Source organism: Melanotaenia boesemani, chromosome 8 (genome assembly GCF_017639745.1).
Source record: "Melanotaenia boesemani isolate fMelBoe1 chromosome 8, fMelBoe1.pri, whole genome shotgun sequence".
Taxonomy (NCBI): Eukaryota; Metazoa; Chordata; class Actinopteri; order Atheriniformes; family Melanotaeniidae; genus Melanotaenia; species Melanotaenia boesemani.
Window position 1 is genome coordinate 3,829,127 of NC_055689.1, and position 23,932 is coordinate 3,853,058.

At 41.7% G+C, this 23,932-nt stretch overlaps 1 protein-coding gene across 6 annotated transcripts in view; it reads right to left on the bottom strand.

The window, feature by feature from the left end:
* LOC121643793 (cAMP-specific 3',5'-cyclic phosphodiesterase 4D-like) overlaps positions 1-23,932 on the bottom strand; it is a 79,214-nt gene that overhangs the window by 45,337 nt on the left and 9,945 nt on the right. For 2 of the 6 annotated variants that reach the window (XM_041991337.1, XM_041991335.1), the window contains exon 1: positions 20,712-21,214. The exons of 2 other annotated variants lie outside the window; for them this stretch is intronic. In XM_041991337.1, coding sequence (XP_041847271.1) covers positions 20,712-20,968 — 257 coding nt within the window. In that variant the 5' untranslated portion in view covers positions 20,969-21,214. Of the gene's footprint in view, positions 1-4,679; positions 5,316-20,711; positions 21,215-23,932 lie in introns of those variants that run through there. 2 more of the 6 variants (XM_041991338.1, XM_041991339.1) reach the window with 2 other exon arrangements.

Genomic DNA, 23,932 nt, shown 5'->3' on the forward strand with positions numbered 1-23,932 from the left:
AGGTTCTTCTCCAGGACGAACTGACAGGAAAAACATTACATTTAAAAAAACATTACTTGAGTCACGTGCAACCAGCCGAAACCGTCAGCTCAGTAACAACCAAAACTCAGATTAAACTTCTCTATCTCCCAAACATCCAACTACACCACATTTATAAATGGATTTTTCCATCCCATCACCGTTGTAAGTGCCTAATCCTCTGTGCCACCTCCCACCACGCCGAAGCCAGCGCTGAGTTATTGGATTAACAGCCTGCAGACTCTGCACACTGTTAATGGCTGGTAAAAAGTAATTAGGGTGATTTACTAGTGTCATTTATTTAAATCTGACATCACAAGTATAGCTTCTGTTCTGTGTTGTTATGGGAATAATCACAGTTTTAAGATTTAGATGCCTAAACAGCTTAAATCAACATGCCAACATATCCACAGTGACATGTTGAAGTGGGTCAGCCTGATAAAACAAAGTGTGGCGTTTTTATAGGTGTGTATGGGGGATGGACATGTGACTGGTTTTATTGATATGTCTGATGAACAATACTAAATTCTTACAAACATTCAGGTGGTTTAGTTTAAGATCCATAAAAATCCCTCTGTGCCTCCAGAGGAAACAGTCTCCACTTAGATTCGCCCTCAGAGAAAGTCAAACAAAATGAGATCGTTCAGCCTGAGCTGCAGGACTGGCTCTTGGTTCAGAACTGGTTTTATTCTTGACTTTTAAAGCTATTCAAGACCTTATTCAGCCTGTACGTAGACTGAGGTCCTCTGGCAGAGACTTTAAGTTAGTCCAGAGACTCAGTTTACACCAGAGGTGACAAAACATTTAAGGTCAAAACTCTGAAACTCTGGAACAAACAGTCTGAGATCAGATCAGCAGAGTCCGACACTTCCAAAAAATCTCTTCTTAAACAGACTTCTGTCTGTCTCTTCTGCTCTATTTATAGATGTATTATTATCAATATTATTATTATTATTATATTTTTTTATTATTATTATTTCAGTTTGTAAATAAGGTTATTTAATACTACTTTTCTATTAAATGCACAATAAAACACACAAAATAAAATACATATAACAGAAGTATAAAAGCAATCTATCTAAAAGTTTGCTGGAATAAAAACGTCATCAGCTGCTGAAGACTTAGAAAAAAGAAAAATAAAGAAAAATGTACAAAAGAACTTAGACATTTCCTGATACCAGATCTACTACTTAATGCATTACACTGCAACAAAACAACAAAGAAATCTGTTCAGCTCAGTGCCAGAAAAGTACTGTAATAATCAGAAAACTACCAAATTGTAAATTTACTGTAAACTTCTAGAATAAAAATGCAGTTTACATCTTTACTTTTACACAGATCTTTTATTTTATTTTGGCTTCTTTAATGTTTAATGACAGATTTTTGCACATATAATAACAATTAAAATACCTATAAATATGGTTAAAAATAGAAAATGAGACAATTATAAAAAGCTGCTGTTATTAATTAGTTTTGAAATGCAGTTTTATGGAAGATTCTTGTATTAAGTTACTATGTAATGTAATAAAATGACGTCACCATTTAAAGGAGCAATAAATAAAAATTCATCACTTCTAGACTGAAGGAAATAAAAAAATGTCTATGTGAAGAACTCGAGGTGTAATTTATCTGGAGTATAGCATGACGTCACACACCGCATCTCCGTGCTGATCTCCAGCTCCGTGTTTACCAGCCGGTCCAGCTGCAGGTTCATGTGAAGCTCCGCCTCCTCTCCGCCCCCTCGGCCCTCCCTCCCTATAAAAGGCTACAGCCATTGAGCAGTATTAGCGCGTATTTTTGAAGTGTAATGACGGCGAGTGGAACGAAACATTTACCAGAAGATGACCAGGATCTGACATTACGGTGAAGAAGTTATCAGATAAAGAACGGGACAGAACCCGGATTAACATCGGCCTGGTGTTCCTTAAGAGGAGAGCCTACAGTTGGACTCAGAGCTAGCTTCCCCTGGACAGTAAGCAACAGCATAAACATTAGAAGCTACTTCCACGTGTTCCAATAAATGTTGTTTCGCTCAGTGTGTTCACACTTTTGTTTTGCCAGGCCAGGTGAGCTGGGGAATGGGGCAGAGGTAGAGGGAGGTGTGGATCATGACACTTTGTGGTCTACAGGCAGAAACATCAGCTTCACATTTGCCCTTTTAAATATTTTATTGAAAATACATCATTAAACCTGGGTCCTGTCCAGCCCCAAGTCCATCGCTCCGACCTCTTAGCTACCACTCACTATATCGCTCTTTATGGTACAAAAAAAACTTTAAAACTGTAAGATTTTTGTCAGCTGGGTTGCCAGAAAAATACTGTAAACAAAGAAAAAAACCAAAATGTAAAATTACAGTTTACACCTTTACTTTAACATCTTTTATTTTATGCAGTTTTTTCATGTTTAATGAAAGATGTTAGCACATATAACAACAATTCAGTTTGTTGTGAGACGGGAATCCGAGTCCTCCAGCCCCAAATCCATGTCTTTAACTTTCAGGCCAACACTATCTGCACGTGTCATGTAGACCATATAACAGTACAAATTAATTTACAGTAAAATATCTAAATATTTACGACATTAAACTTAAATTTAGAGATTTAATTAGTTTTTAATGACACTTTAATGAATCAATTTGAAAATGTCTTAAAACAGTCTTTTATGTAAAATTAGCTCGTATTTCCTTTTAAAAAACAGAAAATTAATGTTTTCACAGTAACAGGTTTTTCATGTTATTTTACATTATATGTGTAAATATTCTTGGTATTTCCTCATATTTAAAAGAATATGGGAAACACCGTAATGTTACATTTTTTACAGTGTACCATACTGGGCAATTCCAACAACCATGAGGTTGAAATGATTTTAAATCCACCTCACTTTTCTCTATCTTGGCTCGTAAAACTCCCTCTGGAGTAAATCTACAGTGCAGTGACGCTGATGAGACCAGACTATCCCTCTAACATCATGAAGCTGATGACTAAAAGAAGCTTTTGCTTGGTCTGTAGCTGCCTCACAGAGGATGCAGATGAAATCCTGCACAACTAAATCTGCTGCCAGCTGGTCTTCCACATTAATGCATCTATGCAGAACGTCCTGCTTGCATCAGTCACTTTTCCTCTTGCATGTTTGGGTTACTTGTTTCTTGCTGTTTCTTGCAGCTTACATACATCTATTCCTTCATCTCTGCAATATTTTAGGTCCAGTTCAGATTAATAACAATCTAACTGGACAGATAAATGACTGCTTCACATCCGAGCCAATAAACTGCTCCAGTCCTTGAATTTGAAGGGAATTTTTATGAAAAGCTGAGAAAAAAAGTTAAAAAGAAAAAAGCTATCATCACGCATCAAGATGAGGCGTGAAGAGAAGATCGGTTTCAGGCAGTGCTGCTGCACACAGACACGTAAAGACATGAATAACCCTGGCAAATATCCACCTACATACAAGGCTGCCGTCTCGGGTTAATGGAGGTAACTGGACTTCAAGCCAAACATGGCTTACCTTGTTTAGTGTATTTCATGCCTCGTGCTTATTTCACCAGCTAAACTCATGCATTTAAAAATTAAGACTTATGCATGGGTATGCTTTGTCTACAAAACACAGAATCCCCTCCTGCTGACACGTCTGAGTGCTTTCAGTGGATTTCACTTCATCACCACATGGTGATGTTTGGTACAGGAGACAGTCCAAGAATAAAAAGCAAGAGAAAAGACTCTTCCAGAGACCGATTCCTCTTTAAATTCATACTGTTATTAGATTGTGAAAATGCATCAGAATGAAAATGTGTAGATTAATTTGGCTCCAGCTGTCAGTTCTTTCATCAACATTGTCCTCAAAGATCAATATTCTCTGCACACTCCCTAAATCTGCACGATGCATAAAGCACTGAGCTTAATCCACATGTTTGCATCACTTTTACTTAATTTAATCTACAAAAATGCAATCAGCAAGTCAAAGTTATTGAAACATAACAGATGCTTAGTCTTTTATTGTTGTTTTAAGCTTTAACTTTATCAATATTAAAAAGTGAAGGTGCTGTATTGTCTGTATTTATATCCCCAAACTCTGCTGCAGCTTATTGTAGAGTCAGCGATACATCCATTTAATTTACTGCAGCTGGATGGTAGAACACAAAACTATATACAAAAAAAACAAATAAATGAATAAAATATTAAAGCACATTGTTAAACCATGCACACACACACACACACACACACACATATACATAATATTTATGTACATATACATAAATAATTATAATAATAATGATAATAATAATAATTAATTATTATTATAAAATAGTAGTTGTGATAGTATAAAAAAAATGAAGCACATTATTATTTCTCCATTAAGATGTCAAATGATAGTTAATTACTTCCATTCCTGGACAGAAAAAATCATTTTAGTGGTTGAATGTATAACTTGATTCATTTCTGACCTGTCAGAGCTGATATGATAGGAGGAATAAATCAGTGAGGCCCTACAGGTGGACAGAGGATGACCTTTGACCCCAGTAGGAGCCCCTTTTTATCCAACAGAAGCCAGTTCTAGTTCAGTCTGCAGGGACACGCATGCTGTGCTTGTGTGAAAGAAGGCGTTAGATAGAAGAGTAGGAGGAAAAGGAGTGATTTAGAGTAAAGGACATAGCTCTTAATTACCGCCTGCGTTTCTGTGTGATGTCAATGGGTCTGTTGACAGCGCGTGAGCCCCATATGTTCCCACTCCGCACTGTGATACTCCGTTCCACGGAGTAAAAAAAACCCCAGTTGGTCGGCACACTCATCTTTCTTTAGCCTACTGTCTTTAACACGTCCTCACCCTCCTCTTCTCGGCAGCTTCGCTGATCTTCCTCTCTTGGTTCTCCTCAGCTTGCCACTCTCATCCCTGGTAAGCCCAGTCCGCCTCCTCGTCTGTCTCGCTCTTTCGGGCTGTCTGCGTCTCCACGGCTTCCCGGGAGCTCTCATTACCTCTGGCAGGAGTGGACACCAGCTTTAAGACCTGCGGCCCCAAGGCAGAGCCAAGATGTTGCTGCTTTCTTCAAGATGGGAAGCGCAGATCTGGGCACCTGTAGCAGGCTGTCAGTCCGAGCAGCAGAGCTCCATCAGGCGGTGCCCCACGTATATCTGGTTTTAATGTGGATCAGCACTGTCGCCCTCCTCTCTCTCTCTCTCTCTCTCTCTCTCTCTCTCTCTCTCTTCGTATATTTCTCTCTGCACTTCCTCCGATCCTCTGTGGTAGCTGCGCCTTTAATCACAGAGCAGACCTTTCTCTGGTCAAACTTGCTCTCCTGCTCCACTTTGTCACCAGATGCGCGTCCTCTGAATGCGCGTGGATGTTTTTCAGCCCGTGCACAGATATGTGTGCGCGTAGGTATGTGACCGAGCATGTGTGCATCGAACACAAAGGGGACCAGGTTTCAGAGTGAGGTCAGAGCTGAGGAAGGAGGCGGGATCAGGGCCCTCCTCAGATGTTAAAGCCACTTTAAACCTTTCCCACTCGCTCAAACAAGCACAGCCGTAGGAAACCACGTTGGACATAGTTCGACTGTCCTCCCTAACACGGAGCAACGAGAGGGACATAAGTTTTTGTTATCCATATTTGAAACTGTGACAAGTAGAGGTACAAACCAAGTCAGAGAGTACAAGTCACTCTTTTAAGCCTAAAATATGAATCAGAAAATACAGTTTTTCAAGTACAAAATATTTCTCACAGATTTTAAACACCTACTCGTGGACTGACCTGTATTTTTTTTACTTGTTAAATTAACCTGTACAAGCAGATCTGATTTGTGTCTGTACTTGTTACAGTTTCAAATATGGAGATGAAAGTTACAAGACTTGTGTCGCTATGGTAGCTCCATACTCTCCAGAAGGAGTGCATGTTGGTGTCCGTGTGCGTCTCTTGTCTGTGTTAGTTAAAGAGATTGACGACAGAATGAGTGTGATGGGGTATTAGAGTAAGTAGCTCACAGGACAGAGCTGAGAACACACACACTAATATTCATTATGTACCAGCAGACAGGCTTAGACATGAGCAGGCAAGGTCACCCTTAGCCAGAGGCAATGTATTTCTAAAGACCATAAATGTGAAAAGTAAATGTGATCCCTCAGCTGATGGCCCGTCTGAGCGTTCCATGAGGAAACTTAAACAAAACATAATATTTTTGTCAGCTTTAATTACAATGAAAAGGGTAAGTTTAGGGTGGAGGGTTGTGACTGTGCTGCAGGTGCTCTGTTGTAATGCGTTCAGCAGCATATGCTTATTTTGACCAACGATCCAACCATAGATTGGCAACTGAAACCAGGCAGGTGTGTCCTGAAAGTTGAAGCAATGTGAACCAGAGAAGGCTGGAGGATATCAGTGGCGTCTTTTTTATTGTTTTAAGTTTTTGCATAACCAGAAGTACAAGCATAAACATGTAGCCACCATGAGCTCACTCACTGGTTTGTGGAATACTGTATTTCAAGTATTTAAAAATAAATGTGATGTGAATCTGCCTGAGAATCCAAGTACAGTAATTGTACCGTGCAAAAGTGTTTGTTTTTCCATGCAGCAGAAAACCTCCTTATCATGCCTCCCATACTCAGCCTTAACACTGAATAAACAGAGCCAGTATAGAACTGTCTTTGTATGCTTTCAAACAGCCCGTCTACATGGTGGAATAAGCATGGCAAGAAAAATGCAACATGTTCCACCATGCCAGCTCTCCTTTACAGAGATGTCGGTTTGACTCTGACCATCTTTCTCAGCTGCCATCATGTGACAACTTGAAAGTAATCATGTACCATAAATTCATGATGAGATTGTTTACTGAGGTAAAACAGTCAAGAAAGGATCAGGATGCTTTTCTCAACAGTCTGACTTCTTTAGTAACCAGAAAAGTAAAGTTGCCCCCTGCTGTCCACTGGGGAGAATGCAGGCTAAAGGTACCTCTTCATGGGCTTCACGTTTCAAAGAGGCTGTGTCATCTGTCATTTACTGTCCATGGCGCTAACAAATGCTTACTATAATACTTGTAAACACCAGCAGTTAATTAATAAACCCTCCTCTTTATCAGCTCCACCTGTTCTACTTCCTGTTTACACTAATATCCAACCAGCCAATCACACGGCAGCATGTGGTCATGTAGACATGATGAAGACGACCTGCTGAAGCTCAAGCTGAGCATCAGAATGAGGAAGAAAGAGGATTTAAGAGACTTTGAACGTGGCATGGTTGTTGGTCTGAGTATTTACTGGGATTTCCACCCACAACCATCTCCAGGGTTTCCAGAGATGGTCTGAAGAAGAGAAAATATCCAGAGCAGCAGGTGTCTGGACCAGGATGCAGCAGAAGACACACCGGGTGCCTCCTGCCAGCTAAGAACAGGAAACTGAGGCTACAATTCACACACACTCACCAACACTGGACAATAGAAGATGGAGAAACGTTGCTGGTCTGATGAGTCTCCATTTCAGCTCCACATTCAGATGCTGGGATCAGAATCTGCTGGAAACATCATGAAAACATGGATCCATCCTGCCTTGGATCAACGCTTCAGGCTGCTGCTGGTGTGATGGTGGGGGGAGATTTTCTTGGCCCACTTTGGGCCCCTTAGTACCAACGTGTCCTGGTTTAACCAGCACAGCCTACCTGAGTATTGTTACTGACCATGTCCATCCCTTTATGACCACAGTGGAGCATCTTCTGATGCTGAAGGTGGACCTGATAAGGTGGATGCTGAGTCCATTACAAACATGCGATGAAGCATGATTACAATCAGCCTCATCCTCCATGAAATATTTAGTTTTTACAGCAATGAACATGTGATCTGATCTGGATGATGTCCTGATGCGAGCAGGACAAGGCCATGGTATGAACTCATCTTTTTAGCCATCTACACCTCTGACCTGTTTTCAGACAGGAAAATTGTTTTCATGTGCAGTTGGAGGAATTGTTGGTGCTTAACAACGAGCTTGAAGAACATTGTTCTTTGTTTAATAGAGCAGAGAAGCACACACACTCACACACACTCACACACATAGCAGAGGATTTCATTTTGTTCCTCGTATCTGCGTCACTGTGGTGGAAGAGATGAGATATCTGAAGAGAGACAGACGTTAACTTTGGTTCTGCTCAGGATCACAACGTGTCTGAAGTGCTGGTCAGAAAGGCCAAAACCATGTAACTGGATAATTTCTAAGACTCATAAAATTGCCATGGATCATAAATCCTGGCTGAACCCTCAGTTCTGGGTTTATAGGTCCATTATTTATAAAGGGGCCTCATGATATCACGTGTTGGCTACACGGCAGCATGGTGAGCACTCGAACAACACGCTGGTTTAAAGCCATCGTGGCGGCTCGGTGGACTTCGTATTCACAAATCCTTTCACAAGCAAATCTGTTTAGGTAAAGACTTCTGGATGAAGCTGGGTTTGAGTCCTGGACAGGTTCCTTCTCCTCATCCTCCTTTCTTTTGTTAAGGCTACCTTCAAATAAAGACCACTACTGCCAAAAAACACCTCTAAACCATCTGTCCCATCACATCTGGAGGCAGGAAGTAGAGGAAATTATTCACTTTTACTGATAATAAATATTAAAGAAAACACAAGCATCCAGCATTTACTCTTTTACTACTGTGGACGGCTTTGTAAAAGCTGTTTTCTAGTCTATGTATGGATGGTGATGGTTTACTACTCATGAGTCATCCCATGAGAACGGTACAAACTGGACTTGGACATGACTAAACAAGGAAAGAGTTAAAGTCAACCTGACACAATCTCACAACCTGCTACAGTTAAACACGGACCAGGGTCATGGTTCTTGCTCAGAATGACTCTGCTCTGAATCCCAGAGAGAGAGAGCACATGACAGGCTGGAGATTAAGGATTATTATATATTCTTAAAAAATATTTTAAAAAGTTTCAATAAATGAATAGTTTAGCATCTTTTCCTCATGTAACGCTGTTGAATCACTGAGTTTGACAACACAGTACCAGAGGATAAATGACCACACTCTGGTAAAAGAAGGAAGGCACTGGGTGGTCTCTGGTCCTGGTGGCCAGAAGACTTCATGCTGGTGTGGATCAGACCATCGTCTTTGTTATGGGGTTGAGGGGTTGTTTTAATGAATAATGAAAAATCATTACATTTAAATGCATAAAGCTATTTAAATAAAGATTTTGGAGACCAATTAGACTAGATTATTATTATTATTATTATTATTATTATTATTATTATTAGTAGTAGTAGTAGTAGTAGTAGTAGTAATAATAATAATAAACAAAAATCTTTTTAAAATGTATAAGTTTTTATAAAAACACCACCTTATATGTCGATACATGTCACCTTATGATTAAAATGTTGTATGTGAAAAAATATTGTACTGATTTTTAAATCAAAGCCCTGCATGAAAGAGTTAACTATTTTAGAACAAGTGAAAAAAATAATCAGTGATTATCTGAAAGCTTTTTGTTCTCAAACAGATTTTGAAGCAACATAAAATACACCTCCTATCCCACACCTGGTGTTTGTTTGCAGCATGTTTGAAACTATGCATAGTTATAAGAATATTTCCATTCTTAACCCTTTAACACTGAATGTCTTATTTGATTTACACAGCTTCTGAGACCTATTTCATTCATTTATGGTAAAATCTTTGCTGAAAACCTTGTTGTATACAACCTGATGCTTGTGTTCTGCCCCCTGGTGGATTCAGTTGGCACTACAGTAATTCTGACTATATGTACCATTATAATAATAAATGGAACATATATGAAAATTATTTTTGTTTATTTAACAGTTTGTTAAAGTAAAAACTAGATTAAAATGTGACTAAAGTATTCCTGTTATTTCTTAGGTCAGGCATGAAAGGATTCAACCTGCTTCTTATAGACTTTTTATTGCCTCACAAAGAAATGCTCTAAATCAGGGGTAGCCAACGTTGGTCCTCGAGGGCCCCAATCCGGCAGGTTTTCCAGATTTCTGTGCTCCAACACACCTGACTTAAACTAACGAGTCATTGTGGAGATCCTTATAGGCTGCTGGATCCATTTAATTTGAGTCAGGTGTGCTGGAGCAGGGAAATCTGAAAAACGTTGGCTACCCCTGCTCTAAATGATCCACGTCTTTATCATCTTTATGAGGCCACATGACACAATCTTTACATAAATTTGACTGAAATCTAAAAACCTAAAACACTAAATGTGGTGGAAAGTAGATTTGCTCCAAATACAAATTTTGTCATTTTACCTAAAATAGTGTTTATAATAAAGCATCAGCACCAGGTGTAAGCCTGCTGCTACTACAGCTCGCAGCCTTTATTTAACTCTCAGTGTAATTCCACTGTCATGTTACAGCATGTACTGTAGTAAAGGCCGGTGCACAGCCTTGTTATTCAATAAGCTGCTATCCGTCACTATGACCGTGGGGTTCAGAGTTTGTCTGATTCAGGGATTGATTGAACGACCGACGTGCACACATACATATAAATGCATTCATTTGCAGTCTAAAAGCTGATGCATGCAGCAGAGAAAGGTCAGGACCTGCAAACTGTTGGCTAACTCATTCATGTACACATACATGAAGAGTACAAATAGATCCACACTCAAAATACACGTTAAATACACAGTTAGATCCATATGAGACTGTACCAAAGCAGAATTACTAGAAAAGCGTGATGTTAAAATTTGTCCACGTTGAAAATGAGGTTCTTATGCATTGCTGCTTCCTGGTGTCTGCAAACATCTTCTGGACTATAGGATCTCATGCTGCCTCCTGTACAGGGGGTCTAATCAGGAAGAGGCTAATCACACATCATGAAGTGAGACAGGTTCTGTCTGGACACATCTGGATGGCATGTGGTTGTTCATTTAGTAGAAGTGTGTTTATGAGGAAAAACTTGTAAGCTCACCTCTGAAGCTCAAGTTTCTGCTTTGTGTTTGGACTCATGTCTCTTGGCTCATGTAGACGAAACAAAGACTTTTCTGATCAAACATGCATGTCCAGAGGGCGTCACAGTTTCAGATTACTGCCAGCAGCTGCATGTAAATTATGGCCACCATGTCTCCTTCTGGACATGGTGTTGAATGTTGGCTAAGAAAAGTGTTTCTGGTCACTGTGAAGATGACCTTTGACCTTTCTGGATATTAGGAGAAATATTTAGAGCAGCTTCTTGAGTTATGGCCTAAAGAAATAGAGTTCATCAGAGTTCACTCGGATGTTTGAGCCAAACAGAGATAGATAGATAGATAGATAGATAGATAGATAGATAGATAGATAGATAGATAGATAGATAGATAGATAGATAGATAGATAGATAGATAGATAGATAGATAGATAGATAGATAGATAGATAGATAGGCGGACGGACGGACGGACCAAACTGAACTCTGATCCACTGCAGGCATAACTTAGTTGGTTTCTCCCTCTACTGGTCTTAGCAGATCCACTCCGAAACCACAACTAAAGCGAACATTTTTACTCTCAATGTTTTTGTTTTTTTTATTAAACCAAATATAATTTTCTAAACCATCCCCAGACTTCTACTAATAAAAAAGGTAGAAAGCCATCTGATGTTTTCAGGACACAGAACGGCATCTTAAAACTTTTCATTTTGTTGCATTAGTTCGTATTTAACTTCTACAGGGTCCCTGAACGGTGCATAGAAGAAAAGCTGTGTCGATTAGTGACTTGATGAAGAGGTGATACGAGTGGCTGCAGAGCTGCTGCCATCCCAGGCCACTGCTCAGGAATCGATGAGGCTCTGGAGGTGATTGGGGAAATCAGTCATGCTGAAAATAGGGAGTACAGCAGTGACGCACAGGGCAGCCGGCCTCACACAGGCCCTATTGACTAATCTGTGTGTGCGGGGTGAGGCGGTGGGGTGGCTGGCAGCTATATTGAGACCTCTAACAGTGACACTGTTGCCCTTTAGTTGAATGGCCTCACTTGACACCTTTGTTGTTAATTCTTTCAGTCACAATGAATTTCTGTCTTGCTTTTGATTGTGTCCACAGAGTATGTCTTTATTTACTTTCTGCACAGTAACCCCCCCCCTGTAGCTCAGCATAACTGTCAACCTCTGGTCCTTATCACGGTGCTAAAAGCAGCGCTATCTCAACTGGTGTCCCCGCTATCACTTCTTCACCACCCTCTTGTCTTATTTGTCTAAATTATCTCCTCTTCCAGCATCAGCTGCGACAGCTTCCATGTTAGCTTCATGCAGTGGCCTTGTTTACACAGTGGTGTGTATTGCTGAGGAGGTCAGAAAGCATGGAGCAAGGACAGAGACATAAGTTTTCTAACTTTTATCTTCATATTTGAAAATTTTTTAAACTGACTTTCCTGACCTGATTTGTACCTGTACAAAGATGGAGATGCAAGTTACAGAACTCATGTCCATGTCAAGGCTCCATAACAATGTGTATAGAGGACAGGGAGGAGATGAATGGTGTCTTGGTACTGTTGGTACAATTGAAGATAGGAGCTGTCACACTTTGATGACAGACACTGCTTTGTCAGTGCGTGTGTGTGTGCGTGAGTGTGTGTTTGAGTTTGTGTTGCATAAATGAAACCAATAATATCTTCAAATTCTTAAATTCTTGATTGCAATTTAAATGTTAAGAAAATGAAGTGGCTTTGAGTCTGTGTCTCTGCCTCGAGTTTGTTGTCCTGAGCCAGGAAGCAAACTGAAGCCATCAGGTAATAAGAGAAAAGAGGCTTGTTCTGTTCCCTCTCTCTGCACGTCAGTATTTTTGGCTGTGGTCTAAAATCACCTGCTTTGATCTGCTCATATGATCCAAACCGGCTCACAGCTGGAGGGGTTGGGATGACACTCGCGAGGCACATGCTTTATGCCCAGAGTTCAGAAATTTTTGCTGCACTTCACATTGTGCTGAATGTTTACAAAAACATGTTGTTTTTCCTTTTCAGTCAGAAAGAGATTTCTGCACAATTAAGTTCTTATTTTAAAGATTTAAAGTGGTAAGTTACCACTTACACAGCATGCATTATATTATCATGTAGGCCTCCAGGTTTCTGTGTCTACTCACATGCTGTGTACAATATGTGTGCCTCTATTGAATCTGTTTTTATTGTCTGTAAACCTCCATAACAACAAGCCATTCATGGAACACACAGCTGTAGTAGATGTTATGTTTTCCCAGACTGCAGCCTGCAGATTACGCAGTTGGAACATGATACAGCCACAGTTAACTCAGTTAGTCTAGTCAGCGTTTCGACATTTACCTGAACTGAGACAACCTGACAAATTATTTCATCCTCTCTGTTTGGGTTTCCAAGAGGAAACAGAAAACCAAATCTGCAGCTCTCACCACAGGATGGGCATGCTGGGTTTGGCATGGCCTGCAGAACCGGACTGTGGTCCACGGACCTGGTCTGCAGAACCGGACTGTGGTCCACGGACCTGGCCTGCAGAACCGGACGTGGTCCACGGACCTGGCCTGCAGAACCAGCTACTATAACATCTACCAGCTTCACCACAGCCAGCAGACAATCATCCAGCTTTTTTGCTTAGAGCTTTAGCTAGAATTAAAGACAATCCAGAGTTTAAACAGTGAAGGTTCAACACTAAATTGAGTATTGGTTTGCACAGAGCTGCATTATGTCATTTAAATGGTCCTCGAAAAGAAATATAACATAACGGCACCAAAACAGCATGACTTGACTGTAGATTATTAAAATTAGTCCTAAAAAACGAAGTAACTGGTTTATCAAAATGACAAAACATAGTTGGATACGTACCCGATGCACGAGTGCCTGCGCGCGGAGAAGCTGCCATGCATCTTCCTTGAAAATCGAGAGTCTTTGTTCATCATTTTATTGGCGGGTTTATAAAGTCTTGGACTGAGTTCAAAAAATCACTGAAATCCCGTCTTTGGATGGCAAAGGATAACGGTGAAGTTCTGAGACATGACATGAAACGTCCATGGTGTTGTGAAGTAGAAACTGTTGTCTTGATGGCACCAGGTTCCTTTAAATGGTCGGTGTATAAAAAGATCCAAGGCTATAAAAAATCCTGACAGTGGGTCTCCTTTAATTTTCAGTAGATGAAACTGCCTCACATCAAGCTCAGCGCTGCATCAACAAACCGAAGTGCATCAAAGTGTGTAAAGATATGTCCACCTGTTTTAGTGGAAAAGGAGGAAATCACATAGTGTGTGTGCATGTGTGAGTGTTAGCAGCCTAAAAAGGCAAAGAGTCTGAAGACTTAAAGAGACAGTTAGCATTTCATCTCAGGAGCAGAGAAAGTGAGGGGCCCCGATCTGAGGATGGTGTCAACTGTCATCTGGGATTCCTCCTTTCAGCTCATCACAGACCTGCCAAGATAAACGCTTCCCTCCTGTAAGACTTAACAGCAGAATTCTCCAAATAAGCTGCAAACTTAAAAAACGATAACACGGATTCCCTCAACAAAGGATCCTCAGGTCCATCAGTCTTCAGGAAAAGCTGTCCATCCGAGCATCTGTGATACAAGAGACTGAGCAGAGTGTGTCTTAGTGGGAAAAATTAACTGGAAAGTGTGTTATAATCCCATCAGATGCTCCCTGGAGTGGGCCGTCCCATGTAGTCCCCGTCAGCAGGCCATTATGGACTTCTGCTCTCCCTTCTCTTTTCTCCTGAGAGTGGTGGGACCAAACTCAGGCTTAAAACAACAAACAGCACTATCTCCCCCGAGAGTGAGACACAGAGAGAGTGATTGTGGAGGGAGAGATAAGGGGTGGGTTGCTGGGTGGTGGGGCGAGGGACAGCATGAGCATAAAGAGAGAGAGTACGCTGAGAAAGACTCACGTTAAGAAGCAGAGGTGAGGAAGAGGGAGGTAAAAATCCTACACTGGACCGTATCAAACAAGGTTAAGTGCAAGTTTATCATTTCTCTCCGTTTGTCACAGATCTGTGTGCATGTCAGCTGCAGCTGCAGGCATCTGTTGGCTAGTCAATACTGCAACGTGGAAAAATGTGTGAGAATGAGGCCAGATACAGCACGTTTAAGATGACTTATTTACCTAAATTAAAATGAACTGTTCACCTGAAGATTGTCTGAAAAGGAGAGAAATTAAAAAAAATGCCTCATGGACCCGTACAAAGTCAAAACAAGTTTGTTGACTTATTTGTCAGACGCAGGAAAGCAAAGAAATAAACACAAATTTATCGTTCCTGCTACCTTTGTTATAAGCATGCTGATCCTATATTTATAGATATGAGTAGGCCTTAACATTACCCACATCAACCTATCTTCATCTACAATAATCACACCGCTTCTGATCATGGTGCTGTGTGTATTCTGTGTTTTCTGTTGTCTGTGTGTATTATCCAAGTCATACAAAGCTGAAAGTGCTGCAAAATTTGCCAAAATTTCTCAACAAGTTCAAAATGGCATTTCAGATAAAATCAAATACTAATGTTTCAGTCTCTTCTCCACTGATCCATCACCAACATTTCACTACACAGCACCCTCTAGTGGAAGAAAGAGGAACCACATGTTGATATTTTTTTCTCCTTTTTAGGCCATCCATCCATCCATCCATCCATCCATCCATCCACCCATCCATCCATCCATCCATCCATCCATCCATCCATAATGAAAGTGTTAATCTAATGTCTGAATAGTTTATTCTGAAATTAATAAGCAACAATGGAAATATGTATTTTTTCCACAGGTTTGGGCCTTGGCTGGGGGGGAGGTTAGAACAGTGGCCTTTCTGTGTGGAGTTTGCATGTTCTCCCCGTGTAAGATATAATATAATATAATATAATATAATATAATATAATATAATATAATATAATATAATATAATATAATATAATATAATATAATATAATAATAGTATTTTACATAGTGTCTCTGGGGTGGAAAAAGGGTCTTCATCAACTTAGACATGAAGTCAAAATAACTTTGTGGATATGTTTTATATTTGAGTCACCTGCCACATTTATTTTCCTCTGGATTCCCAGTTTGTTTAATTCCTGCTCTTTGCCAGTCATCCTGCCATAACTCATGTCCTGTGGGACACTGCACATTCCCTGCAGAGGGAAGCTGCTCACAAGGCCTCACCTCTGAGCTGTGTAATATAAAAGCTGTCAGGGTGAACATCTATGCTGCCCTGCAAACGCCCAACGTTTCAACCTCAGCCTTGAAATTTCCCTCTGCTGGACTTGATTTGACACTCGGAAACAAATGAAAGTGTTCAGAAGCTGTTCAGTGAACCCTGGAAAAGAACTGGGTCTCAGTCTAAATGATAAATAAAGGTTAATGAACTCTTAAACACTTTCAGTTTTCTAATAGTCACAGGCTTGTTTAGAAACGTTTAATTATTAATTAATTGCCAATAAGTTAATGTTAAATGGGCTGTACTTATACAGTGCTTTTCTAGTTATGTTGACCACTCAAAGCACTTTACACTATATGTCACATTCACCCATTCACTCACATTCATTCCCCGATAGACACTTCAGGAGGCAACGATGGGTTCAGTGTCCTGCCCAGGACACTTAGGTATGGAGTCATGGGAACCCTGGAATCGATCCACCAACTTTCCGGTTGGTGGACTACTGCTCTTCCTCCTGAGCTACAGCTGCACCAGCATTCAGCCTTCCAAAAGACTTCCAGAACTCCATCCTGGCTGTAGCTCAGAAGGACAAGACAGGATTTTACAACACAAGATAAAGTTCCTCTTGAGCCTAACACGACTGCGACGAGTGGCAGATACTGTGCAACGGCCCAAATAAGCATGGTGGTGACATCCGAGTGCTTCTCTGCAGGTCAAGAAACAGGAGGTGTGAGTGAAGACTGGTTTATTGTTCTTTACTGGTAAAATAAAGGTGCATTAAAAGCAGCAGCAGGGAAACACATGGGCTCCAGCTAGAACAAATATCTGTTTATCCATCTCTTCCCCTCTGATGAAGTTACAGTCAAATATGACATAATAACTCTGCCTTTAACATCGTTTACAAAGCAAATGTTTGATATGCATTGAAATCATGGGCGTGATGTAATATTGGATCATAAGTTTCAGAGCCAAGCTGCCTGACAGGAAGACCGCTGCGCTCTTCACAGATACGATTTATGACAAAGTGTTTGTGCTCTGCAGGACATATCAGGTTTATGTGGGGTGTAAGCTGCAGGAAATTAAGCACTAAAGCTGACAGAAGTTTTTCAAATCCATTTTTATTTATAAACTTACAGGGGATATGATGTGTAAAATCTCATTTTTAGGGTAATAAGCAATGGCCGATTGTATTATTTCTATGCCTGCTGCATATTGCTTTATCCTTTTCCAAATGGAAAGTTTCAGCATCATTTTTCAGTTTGACAAGTTTTCTCCATGTGGAACCATGATGTAGAAAAGTAGATGGACAAGCTCATGGAGTTTTTGTCCAATAGCATAGACCATATTTATGCCGTTAGACAAATGGTTTGTGTGGGGTGCAAATGCACATCTATGCGTCATAGCATTTTGTTGCTTTCAAAAATGTGTCAAAAATATGTGAAACAATTTAAGATCTTAACGGTTTTGATGCTGCTGTTGGTGCTTTAGCCTTTGCTCTGGAAAACATGGAAGTCAAAGCGAAAAAAGATCTGATTTGTGGTGGAGTGAAACAAAATGTTGAATATGAGAAACATCTATTGCTAAGTGGGCCATCACAGCTCAAACTGAGACATTTGACCATGTGATGGAAAATATGAGCTGATAGTGAATCTGATGGCAGCAACACGTCTGAAAAAAGTAGGAAAAGGAGCAACAAAAGGCTGTAAAAGTAACTGGTACAAACCAGAAACACCCGGAGGAGCATTTGACATCTAATCAGGTTAACTGGCAACAGGTCAGTAACAGACAGGGTATAAAAGGAGCATCGACACGAGCATACTGCTTCACTTTGGTGAACTGAGGAGAAGGGATGTAGACGACCGTACCATCATGGTGACAGGACAAGGGAACGAGCACGCTCAGAACAACCCAAATTCATTTAAAGCAGAATGAACGTTTGCATGATCGAAGATTAAATTCAGATTTAAAATCAGAATAAACCAGCCACTTAATTCTGATTTAAATTTAATTTGAAACTGACATTTTAATTCGGAATTAGGTGTTTACCTAATTAATGTAATTTTCAAGAGGATTTAGGTATTATTCAGAATTAAAGGGGAATAAAAATGATCATGTAAACTTGGCCACTGTAATGCTGGTGACATGCAAGTCACTCAAGCTCTGGAAATATCAAGAATTTAGTTAGATTTAGCTTTACCTTCCACTTCCCCCACAGCAACATTCAGCTTCCCCCATAGCCACCTTAAGCTTCTACTACCCCCACACCCACCTTTAGCTTTCACTTCCTCCACAGCGAACTTAGCTTCCAATTCCCCCACTGTCACCTTTAGCTTCCACTTCCCTCACACCTACCTTTAGCTCTCACTTCCTCCACAGCGAACTTAGCTTCCACTTCCCCCACAGCTAACTTAGCTTCCACTTCCCCCATAGACACCTTTAGCTTCCACTTCCCCCACAGCTAACTTAGCTTTCACTTCCTCCACAGCGAACTTAGCTTCCAATTCCCCCACTGCCACCTTTAGCTTCCACTTCCCCCACACCTACCTTTAGCTCTCACTTCCTCCACAGCGAACTTAGCTTCCAATTCCCCCACTGCCACCTTTAGCTTCCACTTCCCCCACACCTACCTTTAGCTCTCACTTCCTCCACAGCGAACTTAGCTTCCAATTCCCCCACTGTCACCTTTAGCTTCCACTTCCCTCACACCTACCTTTAGCTTCCACTTCCCCCACAGTCACCTTTAGCTTCCACCTCCCTCACACCTACCTTTAGCTCTCACTTCCTCCACAGCGAACTTAGCTTCCAATTCCCCCACTGTCACCTTTAGCTTCCACTTCCCTCACACCTACCTTTAGCTTCCACTTCCCCCACAGTCACCTTTAGCTTCCACCTCCCTCACACCCACCTTTAGCTTTCACTTCCCCCACAGTGAGCTTAAGTTTCCACTTCCCCCATAGCCACCTTTAGTTTCCACTTCCCCCATACCCACCTTTAGCTTTCACTACCCCCACAGCAAACTTAGCTTCCACATCCCCCACAGCGAACTTAGCTTCCACTTCCACCACAGCGAAATTAGCTTCCATTTCCCCCGCAGCCACCTTTAGTTTCCACTCTCCCCATAGCCACCTTTAGCTTCCACTTCCCCCACACCTACCTTTAGCTTTCACTTCCCCACAGCGAACTTAGCTTCCACTTCCCCCATAGACACCTTTAGCTTTCACTTCCCCCACAGCAAACTTAGCTTCCACTTCCCCCATAGCCACCTTTAGCTTCCACTTCCCCCACAGCTAACTTAGCTTCCACTTCCCCCACAGCAAACCTAGCTTCCACTTCCCCCACAGCTAACTTAGCTTCCACTTCCCCCATAGACACCTTTAGCTTCCACTTCCCCCACAGCTAACTTAGCTTTCACTTCCCCCACAGCGAACTTAGCTTCCATTTCCCCCACAACCACCTTAGCTTCCACTTCCCTCACAGTCAGCTTTAGCGTCCACTTCCCCTGCACCCACCTTTAGCTTCCACTTTCCCCACACCAACCTTTAGCTTCCACTTCCTCTACAACCAACTTTAGCCTCCATTTCTGTCCCCCACAACAACCCTTAGCTACAATTACAACTATTGGCTTGTAGGTCTTCAGATTTGCTTTGGTTCAACCTTTATTTTTTCAACAATAATTACTGATCTCTGGACAATGTTTTGCTCATATTTTAATTCCTTATTCATTTAAGAAAGTTGCACAAGTTCTCGTGGATATGTGCAACAACCACTTCTACATGGCTCGTTGAGTAAAACAGATGAACAGCTTCTCAATGAAGGCATCACCACTTCTGAATGTTATTTCATTGTTTGAGTCATCATAAACAAATAATCCATCTCCATCCACATTCAACTCCAAGTTATATCCCTTTTCCAAGTCCTTCAGCTCAGTTTAGACTTTTACCATTTTCCTGACCACTGACACTGAAATGTACAAACGCTCAGCCTAATACTTGATAACAATCAGCCGGACAGAAGTCGTCAGTGTTTGCAAACAGAAGAAAATATACATTAATAACAAAAGAACTGACACCAGCACTAACTGCCAAGGTGTAAAAATTAAACAATATAGGGAATAATCTCATTCTGATTCTATGTGTGATTTGTGGCATTGACCAACATCCATCCATCTATTCTCTATATGAGGGGTCGCGAGGCAGCTGGAGCCTAGCCCAGCACTGAGTAGGTGAGAGGCGGGGTACACCCGTGACAGGTCGCATTGACAAACATATTGACAGTAATTTAGAAGAACAAATTTAACTATTTAATGTAAATTAATTTCTTTTTCAGTCATGAAATGACTGTTATTTTCTATTGAACAGTTTAGAGAAAGTAATGACTGCCAAGAAGATGATTTTCCTTATGTATCCAAATTCTTCGAGGTAAGAATGAGAGGAAAAGTTAGTTATCTAAGCCGGATTTAGGTCATCCAACACTTTTGTTGACTGCAACTGAAACGTTACCCAGGTCCTGAAGCAGCAGATAATTATGTACTATATTATATACTATATAGATAGAATCTGAAATGGAATAAAGTTATTCATTCATTGGAGCCCAACGCCCTGTCAAACCTGCCATCTTGGCTCCAGAGTTGGAGACTCTACCTGGGCGTGTGAGCCAGGGTGAAGCGCCGCCTCTGGAGGTTGATGCTGCGGTTCATCAGCAGCTTTCTGAAGAGCAGCGGGGAGTTTCGAGGAGAACCACGAGGCGAATCCTTGGGGGAGATCTTTGGGGATCCTGCTGCTGAGCCTGCTCTGGACCTGGGGAGGAGCTGAATGATGGGTAGACGGGTCACCCCTTGTTTCCATGGCGTTTCATCATATAACTCATCTCCAGAGCTCCCAGAGTTCGGGTCAGTCATGGTGGATGGTCAGTTACCAGGTAGTTGTTCCCTTTGCTCACTCTGCTCTGGTAACTGAGGTGCTGTCTTTTATCTGCTTCTTTCTGTCTTAACTGTTTTAAATTACATCAGTTCCCATGTCTGTCTCTAAATGTTCCAAATTCAGCTGAAGCTGATGTCCAGGTCATGGTTAAAACTATCATGGGATTAAACTCAGCTGTTAAAGTTGCTTTAAAATTCTACTTCTCTAGCAGAGCTTTATAATAAACCTCTGAGATCTGCTTCCTGTCTTGTCTCTTCTAATGGCCATGATAACTGCTGGGCAGTGGACTCAAACATGAGTGTTGATGTACTCTCCTCCCCCAGGCTGTGTTTACATTACTGCTGGGCCTTCCCTCTTTCCAACTAAATATGGACGTCTGATTTACGGTGAAGGGAGCTGAGACAGATCACCTCCTTCTGCTTTTCTTTCCCTCATTCCAGCCCTCTGTCTTTCTCCTCCCTTACTTATAATCTTAGGAACATATTGTTCATCAAGTCCAAACTGCGCTCCATAATTACTTCCTCTCTACGTTCCTACAGAGTATAAACACAGAGCTGTGGTCTGCTTCGGCCCTCCAGCTCACCTTCATTTTACACTTACGCCAACTTTAACCTTCCTAACTTTCACTTTAACTTTGTACACTCGAGCTCTGCCTCTGCCCCCTGAGGTGGCATTTGTTGTGAAGTTTCCTCATGCCTTTCACATGTTCCAAGTGCACCAGGAGGAGTCACATGAACAGCCTCTGACTATAAAAAGCAGAGGTAGATAAAAGCTATAGAGAGCATGGGTGCTGTCACGATGGCGCTCTCTATCTGTGACCAGAGGCAACGTCATTTTCACCCCCACCCTCAACATCTTTGTTTATTGCTGGAGAGTGAGAAAAGGTTCTCCTGTGATTAAGGACTCGCAGCTGAACACCGGTGCCGTCTAGAGAAGCTAAAATAACCTAGGGAGCTGGGACATCTGACACAGGACTGAACCTATGACCAACAGCTGGTAGGGAGGAAAAAATCTTTGGTTGAAATCTTTTTGTGGGCATACGCTCATGACTTCTGGTGCTAGAAACCTGTACTTACAAGACAGAGAAGCTCCTTCTTGGACAAAAGCATGTAGAGACTGTTTTCAGAGCTGTCTGTCGTAGACGAGCTTTTAAAATGATTTGAGAGGACAGTTAAAAAAAAGTCAGTTTCCTTTTTTCTGAATCTGCAGACTCTCAAGTTCAGCCCTTCAGACTCAACATGCAGACAAAGTTGAACCATATTTTCTCTGGAGGGTCATTAACGGTCACTGAACTACAGTTTACCCTGAGAATCTGCCCTCAGATGTATAAAATGAATACATATTTCTCAGATGGTAGTACACAAAGCACCAGAGGGGCTTGTGCTCCCTTTACTGGTACGATGAAGCATTTTCAAATATCAACAAATTTACAGATTATGGTTCAAGTGTCTTTGTAAATTACAAATAATCTTATCAAATTAAACCATTATATTTCTGGCTTTTATGCTTTATCAACGTAAAAAAAAAAACAGGAAAGAGTTTCAGATCTGAACTTTCCAGCAAAGCTGACAGCAGCTCCAGGTGGGCGGTTTTTCTGTCATGGTGCTGTGAGGATGTCATGTGACCAGATCATGCTGGTGTGATCGCAGAGTTGAGGATACTGAGCCCGTTTACATGCACACCAAAGATCTGATCATTACCTGATTTCTGAAGTTATCAGATTATTCTAGTGGTCATGTAGACAGTATAGTCTGATTATGCTACATCAGATAACTTTCATTATTTGATTATGGGAAATCAGATTAACACATCTAGATTTTTCCCCAATACTCCAATGTTTTTGAGCCTGTTTACATAACCATCAAAATGTTGTGTCTACATTTACCAGTCCATTATTGGCCAGTCATTGGTAGTTGACAATGAGAGCTGTACTGATTAGTCAAATAACATAACTACTAAGTAGTTGAATTTATTTTCTTTTCCTGTATACTTCTCACTTTGAGTGAGGGAAACTTGTATGGTGACAGAATTAAATGAAGGCTTGGATTTGCTGTACAGTCTGAGAGGAGTGTGGGGGAAAGAGGAAGGAAAACAGTGGTTCGGGGAAGGTTCTACGAAGGTTAGTTCCAACCTTCAGCAGACATTTGTGGAACGTTTCAAAAAAGTTTTCATCACTACAATCCAGGCAACGTTCTCTGATCATCACAGTCAGCTTTACCAGAACCTTCAGCCAGTTCCTATGTTAGTTGTACATGTCTGCAGGGGGAACATTCCCCAGTTACTGCATCCACACCAAACAGGAAACATGCTGAAGATCCTGTACAATCTCCTGTTGATTTCAGACATTTCTGCAGGGGTTCTACCCACTCAAAACCTCATCTCCCTTCTGAGGTCAAAAGCAGCAGAGCAAGGCCAAGTCAGGCCAAGTCGGAAAGACCCAGGCCAAGTCGGACAGACCCAGGTCGAGTCGGAAAGACCCAGGCTGAACCAGGCCAAGTCGGTCAGACCCAGGCCGAGCCAGGCCGAGCCAGGCCGAGTCGGACAGAGCCAGGTCGAGTCGGACAGACCCAGGTCGAGTCGTAAAGACCCAGGCTGAGCCAGTCTGAGTTGGACAGACCCAGGCTGAGCCAGGCTGAGTCTGACAGACCCAGGCCGAGCCAGGCCGAGTCGGTCAGACCCTGGCCGAGTCGGACAGGCCGAGCCAGGCCGAGTCCGACAGACCCAGGTCGAGTCACAAAGACCCAGGCTGAGCCAGTCTGAGTCGGACAGGCCCAGGCCGAGCCAAGCCGAGTCGGACAGACCCAGGCTGAGCCAGGCCGAGTCGGACAGACCCAGGCCGAGCTAGGCCGAGTCGGTCAGACCTAGGCAGAATCGGTCAGACCCAGGCTGAGCCAGTCTGAGTTGGACAGACCCAGGCTGAGCCAGGCCGAGTCGGTCAGACC